Source organism: Dendrobium catenatum, unplaced genomic scaffold (genome assembly GCF_001605985.2).
Source record: "Dendrobium catenatum unplaced genomic scaffold, ASM160598v2 fragScaff_scaffold_55, whole genome shotgun sequence".
In the NCBI taxonomy this organism is placed as follows: domain Eukaryota; kingdom Viridiplantae; phylum Streptophyta; class Magnoliopsida; order Asparagales; family Orchidaceae; genus Dendrobium; species Dendrobium catenatum.
The window spans coordinates 4760-13835 of record NW_021318517.1 but is presented as its reverse complement, the minus strand read 5'-3'; the positions used below and the strand labels follow the sequence as shown (position 1 = coordinate 13835).

Below are 9076 nucleotides of genomic sequence, written 5' to 3'. Positions count from 1 at the left end.
GCACTGGCATTGTCGGTGACCACCTAAATAACCAATTGCTCCCCAATCTCCTCAATAACCCCATAGAGTAAATTAAAAATGAATTCAACATTTTTAACCTCATCTGAAAGTTCAACTGATCGTAAAAACACCGTGACATAGGGATTGTTGGTAAGGATATTAATCAAGCTCGTGCTCTTCATGTCAGACCATCAATCTGACATAATGGTAACACCAATCTCAATCCATGTCCATTTAATCTCACCAATGCTCTGCTCTGTGTTCTGTTGTTCCTCCTTCAAAATCCATGTTCGCAACTCATACATGGAAGGTGCCTTCAACCTTCTCCCATACAATCCTACATATCGCATCATATTGAAGTAGGCCAGCGACGTCACAACATTAAATGGTATGGCATTCACAAAAAAAAATCTGCCAATAATCATGCAAACCTGCCGTCAACCCTCTCTAGAACCAGACGCAGGCATCCTCTGTGCTTGTCCTCCATCCTCTCATGGATTAGTCATATACTAATCCATAGGACCTCGTGCACCCATATTATGTATAGTGGAGGAAGATCCCTTTTCACTCTCGCTCCCAAAGCACCATGTTTGACCCTTTCATCAAATTGATCCTGTTGTAAATATTTGGCCGTCGTACTCTTTTTCATATAAGTTGTAATTTCTTCCTTCACGTTATCTGGAATATTCGCACAAGGTTCTACATTCTTATGTGAGGCGAAAAAGTATTCCTTTATGCGAGGTACTCCTCCCTTCACCACCTTATCACAAAAAATCTATTTTAAATACACATATGTCTTCTCGCCACCTTCTACAACAATTTGCACAATGTATTTCAAAGAAGGGTAATGCCGTAATGATGTATTTGTTTTTTCCATGCCTCTAACCATGTTTCCTAATGCAAAAATGCGAAAACAAACAAAAAATCTCAAAAAACTTCAAACCCTAGATTTTCTTTCACTTGAAAATCTTTCGTTGAACTAAAAAAATACCTAAAATCATTTGTGGACTTCTCCTAGAGGGAGACTGAACACTTCAAGCTCGCTGGAGTGAGACGACGCCGGCGGGAGAGGCGGCAGGAAGGAAGACCGAGCGGACTTGCGGAAGAGCTTGCGGGCTGCGGGTTTTTTTCCTGCTCGTTTTGGGTAGACTACTATGAGAGGGGAGGAAGAAGTCTTATTTCATTTAGACTTAAGTGTGTGGTTCTCAGTTACTAGAGGAGTGTGCCTCACACTGAATTGTGCAATTTAGCCTCAGATGCGTGCCTCACAGTAAAAGAGGCTAAGCCTCATGAGGAACCAAAATTCTTAAGAAATAAGGCAATTTTGCCCAGAATTGCGTAGAGGCGCGCCTCAAGCGCGCCTCTGATTGCACAATTTTAAACTATGCACTAGGGTACTAATCAGTCGAATAGACTATTGGATCGTGGGTACCCTCCACTCGATTGGATCAAAATTAATGTAGATGCATCCTTGTTGCAATCATATAAAGCTGGAATTAGAGGTCTCGTTTGTGACAGTAAAGGGAGATTTCTACTTGCTTACAGACATTCTTGTATTAGTAGCTTAGACTAGAAGCCATTAGAGTGCTCTTAGCCTTTACTTGCTTTAAATAATTTAAGTTATAATAAATGGATGTTAAAAGTTCTTTCTTAAATGGGGTACTTAAAGAGGATGTATATGTTGAGCAAATCCCAAGTTTTGAGAACTCAAAATTCCCTAATTTTGTATTCAAATTAAAGAAGGCTTTATATGGGTTGAAGCAAGCATCTAAATCCTTGAATGAAAGACTGAGCACATTTCTTCTACATGATTCCTTTGTTAAGGATAGTGTAGACACCACACTCTTCCTAAAGAATAAATGAAAAGACCTACTCATAGTGCAAATCCATATTGATTATATACTGTTTGGATTTATGAATAAAAATATATGCGATAAATTCTCAAAAACTATGAGTGAGGAGTTTGAGATGAGCATGATGGTAGAGCTAAACGACTTTCATATATTTAGTGTGAAGTAGAAGGATGATTGAGCGTTCGTAAGTCAGTCAAATTATACCAAGGACATCCTTAAGAAATATTGAATGTATAATGCTAAGGTAATAAACACTCTCATGAGCTCTACTATTCAGTTTGATAAGGACCAAAATGGAAAATAAGTTAATAAATAAAAGTACAAAAGAATAATTGGATCACTCCTTCACTTAACTACTACTATATTTGATATCTTGTTTAGTGTTTGTATTTGTTCTAGATTTCTGGCAGATCTCAGAGAATCTCACATGACTACTACTAAAAGAATTATTAGATAATTGCTTGGAACCCAAAACTTAAAAATCCAATATGCTAGACATAATAATTTCTTTGAGATCATAGGATATTCTAATTCAGACTTTATAGGTTGTAGGGTTAATAAAAAGAGCACTGGCATGAGGAAGGGGACTCTAATTCAAGATTTTTCCATAATTTTGCATCAGCACGTAGGAATGCAAATTGGATAAGGCAAGTTAAGGATGCCAATAACACTCTGGTGGAAGAAGATAATCAAATTGAACAAGTCTTTTTGCAGTTCTTTGAGAAGAAATGGAAGTATATAAATTGTGATTTGACTGTGTGGTCGTATCCTTCAGAAAAATAGACGATGAGTGCTTTGAATGCAGCTAACTTGGGTACAGATTTTACTATGGAGGAGTGCAGAATCTCTATTTTTCAGCAAGGAAACAATAAGTCTCTGGGACTTGATGGTGTGACGTCTTCCTTTTTCAAGTGCTACTGGAATTTAGTATGTGAGACCACTTGGAATGCAATCAAGAAATTCCTTAAATCTGGAGTAATGCATAAGGAATGGAAAGATACGCTCATTGTCTTACTTCCTAAAGTTAAGAATCCAGTTGTGCTTGCTAGTTGTAGACCTATCAGTCTATGTCAAAGAACCTATAAGATTGTGGCTACTATGTTGGTTAACATATTGAAGACCTGTTTGCCCAGGATGATTTCTGAAGAGCAGATTGCATTCAATCTAGGGAGATCAATATCTGAGCATTGTTTGTTGGCGTAGGAGATTTTCAATAAACTTAAAGTGTCAAGAAATAAACAGGGGCTGATGGCTGTGAAACTTGACATGGAGCAGGCGTATACCAGTATGGGATGGCCAACCTTGAATCATATTCTCAACTGGTATGGCTTCCCCTCTGCCTTTTTCTAAATTACTAATGGAATGTGTGGTAAATGCAAGGTTTTCTATTATCCTAAATGGGAAATACACGAAGTGGATTGATGCTCACTGTGGATTCAAGCAAGGCTTTCCTCTCTCACCTTATATTTTCATTTTGTGCTCTCAATTATTATCTTATGCAATTGAGCAAAGGGGCCATGAGTTGGGTGTTCAAGTGTCTCCTAGAGGACTAAGGATCTCACATCTTCTTTATGAAGATGATATGCTGCTTTTCTCTCGGGCTACCACTTCTTTGGCACGTTTATTAAAATGCATTGTGGAGGATTTTTATAGTTGGATGGGCTAAAGGGTGAATGTTAATAAGTCCCAGGTTATTTTTGGTAAGATTGTGAAGAGGTCTCATAAGAATAAGGTGGCTAGTATTCTCGGTTTCTGGGTGGTTAAAGAATTGCATTACTTGGGCATTAAGATTTCTTTACAGAGAATGGGTGTTGCTGACTTTCAGGATCTTTTAAGCCATGTCACGGACAGATTAAAAGTTTGGGGAAAGAAGTCTCTGACCTTGGGAGGTAAAATTACACTTATCAAAACCTCTTTGCTTTCATTACCGAACTTTGCAATTACTCACTACCCGGTGCCAAAGAGGGTGATTCATGAGGTGGAGAAGCTATGTAGGAAGTTTATTTGGCATAAACAAAATGGGAAACCTGGGTTGCACTATGCCGCTTGGGAGGATATATGTAGTCCAACTACGGCAGGTGGTTTGGGTCTTCAGTCTATCACAACCAAAGTGGTACTCTACGGGCAAGGTTAGCCTGGAACTTTATCCAAAAACTAGAATCTTTACTGCACCGAACGTTCAAGGCTAAGTTTGGTAACAATGTCCTAAACAACAATTGCTCGAAAGGATCTTCTAGTGCTTGTAAAATATTAAATGATGGAGTCAAACACTTGAAACCCATTGTGAGATGGAAAGTGGGAAGAGGAGATAAATTGGGGACCCCTTCCCCTATTTTTCAATAAATGTCATCTATTGCATTTTGGAATTGTAGGGGAGCAAGAAAGAAAAGTATTTCTCTATATCTTAGGGAATTTATTAAACTTCATGGTGTTTTATTCTTGGGTTTGGTAGAAACCAAGTTGACTTCAATTGATAGAAGTGAAGTCAATTTAATGATTGTGGATGGATGGGATTTTATTTATCTTCCATCAGTTGGGCTGTCTGGAGACATTCTTATTCAAAATTAGATGATTTTTCTGTTATTGACTCTTCTTCTAAAGTAGTTATTGGTGATCTTGAGTTTTATAATAAAGGAACATGGAGGGTAGCTTCAGTTTATGGAAGTAAAAAATTTCATAAAAGAAGAGACCTTTGGGAGTTGTTGGATAAATATTCTACTGTAGAAGTTTCTATGGCGATAGGTGGTGATTTCAATTGCTTGCTTTCCAAGGAGGATAAAAGAGGGGGAAGAAGATTTTTGTTTTCCCAAGAGTCGAAGGAGATGAAGATGTTTACTAAACAATGATTTTCATGAGGTGAGTTTTATTGGCCCTAAATTTATTTGGTGCAATAACAAAATTGGTGGAGCAAGGATTCTTGAAAGATTAGATATATGCTTTATCAATTAAAATGCTTTGAGCTCTTCCCATCGTATGGTGGTGAGACATTTGATTAGAGTGGCATCGGACCATTGTCCAATACTTTTAAATATTCTTGATTTCAGTCCAGACACAAAAAGAAACATTAAGTTTGAGGACATTTGGGCTTCATATCCGGCCTCTATTGTCGTGGTGAGGAAGGAGTGGAACAAGGCTTATCAGGGGAGCAGTTTAAATATTCTCAACATCAAGTTTAGAAGATCCTTGAAGTCATTATTTTTCTGGAGTAAAGCTAAGTTAAAGAATCTTAATCAACTTAAGGAATGCCTTTTGAAAGAGATTCTAAATCTTCAAACTAAGAAATCTATCTTTGGTTCCCGCTCGAAAATTGATTGTTGGAGTCTTAAAGCTAAAGTAAATGAATTGAATTCAACTATGGCTCGCTTGAACTCTTGGGGGAATCAAAGAGCAAAGGTGAAGTGGTTAGTAGAGGGAGATAGCAACTCAAAAAATTTCCACTCCTATGCTAGTGCAAGGAGGAATTCTAACAGTATTGCCAAAGTGAAGGATGAGAATGGTTTTTGGTAGAAGATCAAAAACTGATTGAAGCAATTTTTTTCAGGTTTTTTGAGAAAAAATGGGATTTCTGGAACTTTAATTTGGATGGTTGGCTGCCAACATTGAACTATCTAAATAATGATGACATTTGTTTTTTGGAAAGTTATTTATCTATTGAGGAGGTGGAGTTGGTGTTAAAGCAAACGTGAGGAAGCATTTCTCCTGGCAAGGATTGGGTTACCTATTCGTTTATTAAAGCTTTTTTTTTTTTTTGAAGAAGAAGAAGAAGAAGAAATGCAATAGATTGCATTGACAAAAAGAAATAACAACCTAATATAATCTTAAAAAAAGAAAAGAAAAACTAATGGTACCTTGATCCAAAAGAAAGAAGGAACCTTATTGAAAGCATATTTGTTTAAAATAAACTTATTGTAATTGAAATGAGACCCACTATTTCCCATTTTAAAACCCTTGAGATGCAGGGGATACCAAAGTATTAAACAACCCGAAGGTTGGTTAGTATCCCAGAGTTCCCAACTGGTTAAAAAATAGGATCTAGTATCGACCCCATAATCAATTAGAAAAAGTTTAAAAAATAAACAAAAGGCTAAAGGAAAAACAAAACTACAACAAAAAACAAGAAGGAAAATACAATTTGCTACTGACATCCACATAACACTTAAGAATACTACCAAAAGGTATTTCAAAAGCCTTATCGAACTTTCAAATCTGTAATCAAAAGCAGGTTTTCTAACGAAATCCTTGATCAATAGCTTCATCTTCAAGAAACTTTGTACTTTGTGGAAAGCAAAGAAAAAACCAGCAAGCATCTTTAACGATTTAAGATAGAAGAACCTCTCACACTGTTCTTCATACTGAGATCAGCCTTTCTTCTTCTAGGTAGATCCTTCACCGGTCCTAAGGCTTTTGTTTCTTTGAACCATCTATGCTTAGAACCTGAATAATGATTCAAATTAATAGATCCGGATTTCCCTTTTACTAATACCGTCTTTTTAAAATTCAGGTTAACTTCCGAAGAGGGAGTAACAACTTCAGGAAATTCCAGAATATTAAATCCATTTGAAGTTTCCAAAACAATAGGAGCTTCCATGGAAATAGTTGAAGTAAGAGCTTCAGCTGCCGTTTCTGTTTTAACGGCTTCCTCAACTCCTTCCTAAATTTGTGAAAATTTGAGTTCAAATTTTGAAGCTTCCACCGGTTCAGCAGCTAACTTTGACACATCATTAACAAGAATCTCACCGTCTTCCATATTATTAGCATTTTTGAATTCATGTTTCCACCTTGCACTCTAACATTCAATTCATTACAAAATTCTTGGGCCAACAAATATTATCGACAATAACCCTCCCCTTAGCAAAACACATTGAAAAGCAGAGATAATTTTAGGAAGAATAGAAGTTAAACGACTCAGAAGATTTAAGAAAACAGCTTATTAAAAAAGGAGCAAAAATTAATGTCTAAAATCATTCCAATTACTAATAGAGTTTCTTTTGGGGATAAGAATAATAGAAGTAGAAGTAAAATATTTTGGAATATTATGACCAGCAAAAAAATCCAAAACAATTGAATAAATATCATTACTAATAATATGTCAAGCTTTCTGAAAAAACTTAGTGGTAAAGCCATCAGGTCCATACTATGAACCATCATTTTAATTTCCTCTAAAGGAGATTTAGAGAGGGAATCATTATCATCTTGAGAGATGATATTAGGGATAATAGAGGGGTTATATATATGACAAGGAGTAAAATTTTTATTGAAATAGTTTTGAAAATGTTGAACCGCCACATTAGCAATTTCTTGAGCATCCTCAGTAACAGAGCCATCGTCACGATTGATTTTATGGATGAAGTTTTTTGCACGTTTTCTCTTAACAAAAGCATGAAAAAATTTGGTGTTATTGTCACCTTTAACAATGTGCTTTGCAACTGCTTTTTGTTTCCAAAAGGCTTCCTCTTGAGCTTGTAATTTAAAGAGACAATTTTTAGCATCCCTCAGTAAAGTTAAATTATCGTTAGAAGAAAACAATTAATAGTTAAGCTCAATAGTGTTCACATTATCTTCAACATTCAAAATATTGGTGAAAATATTTTTAAAACATTATGGTTCCATCAATTGTGAACTTGCTTAAGCCTTTAATGTTTAAACCAAAATCTCTTCATACCAAAGAAAGAGTTATTCAAATGCAAGGGGTTTTCTTGAACCAAATCCATAAAAGAGTCATGAAGCAACCTCATGTTTTGAAATCTATATTGAGGTAAAAAACTCATATATTGGGTCTTAAGACTAATTAACATAGGAAAGCGGTCAAAAAACGTTCTGTTAAGATGCTTAACAGAAATAAAATTAAATGACTTAACAAAAAAATTATTAAACAACACCCAATCCAACCATTGCCATAAATGACCACGATTCCAAGAGAATTTGTTACCATATAAGCCATTATCAACTAGATTATAATCCATAATCATATTATTAAAATCCTCCATAGAGTGATAGATAAGACTAGATCCCCCAATGCATTCTACGAGATTAGAAAGTGTTAAAATTACAACTAACCAGGAAGGGAAAACTATAGATACTCTAGAAGTTAGTAAGTTGCTCCCAAAAAACTTTCCTATTAATGCGAGAAGAGGCAGCATAAACAAATGAGGCACATCAAGATAAATTTAAAACATCAATACTAAAATGCAAAACTTAAGTGAAATCTCCAATAATATCTAGCCTTTGATGCACTGACACTTCATTTTAAGAGGGTATGGCAGAGTCGGACACATGTCGGAACACGTCCGACGCGGTGAGGACACGTGTTGGACACGTCATTAGTGTGTCCCATTTAAAAAAAAAATTAAACTGGACACGCGTGTCCGGCTATTATATAATTAAATAAATAAAAAAAACCCTAATCCCATTATTTCATATTAGCCGGTTCACGCCCGAGTCTTCATCTTCTCCTTAATCCTATATTCCTATTCGTATTCGTGGTTTTTGCGAGCGATTGAAGCGAAAGCAGTCGGCTGGAGATGACACCCTTGGTTTTTTCTTCCGGCCATATACAGTAGCTAACAAGCCATTCTCCTTAGTTTTTGGGCACAGCCGAGGGAAGCCGACGTTAAACCGCAAAAAAATTTTCAAACCTGTAAGTTGATTTCGTCATTTTTTCTCCATTCGCCATTTCTATTTATTTATCAATGATTCTGTAGATTTGTGATTAGAAGAGCATATTTTTTTAAAGTACTTTATTTGTTTTGGATTAAAATTATTCTTACAATAAAAATTTATTTATTTAATATGCTTTAATTGCGCTTTTGTTGAGCTTTAACTGCACTTTTTATGCGCTTTTATTGTGTTTTTGATACGCTTTCAATGCGCTTTTGCTGCGCTTTCACAGCACAGAAAATTTTTGTTCAGGGGGCGCTGCCCCCAGAAACCTTGCAGGGGCGTTGCTCCTTGACCTCGCGACCTGACCGGGCTGGTCGAACCCCACCAAGTAGGACTACAAACGAACCGGAACGAGCAACCGGTATCTGAGTTTCATTAGTTATGTGTTATTTAATATCAACCTTGTTCAAGTTTGTTATGTTTGTTAGCTTATTTTGTTCATTTGGTTCATTTAAATTATGATTGTTCATGTTGGTTATAGTTCAGTTCATGTTCAGTTTGTTAGGTGTATCAAGCTGTTCGCAAACATATTTACGAATTTTTTTAACTATCAAACAAATAAT

General features: G+C 36.0%; 1 protein-coding gene across 1 annotated transcript; it reads left to right on the top strand.

The window, feature by feature from the left end:
• Positions 1 to 3101: 3101 nt before the first annotated feature.
• Positions 3102 to 8874, top strand: LOC114579674 (the record flags this gene model as incomplete). The annotated part of the gene is made up of 3 exons (XM_028695029.1): positions 3102 to 3175; positions 3522 to 3982; positions 8743 to 8874. Coding segments are annotated over exons 1-3 (667 nt in total), but the record flags the coding sequence as incomplete, so codon positions are not given.
• Between the last annotated feature and the right edge of the window lie 202 nt (positions 8875 to 9076).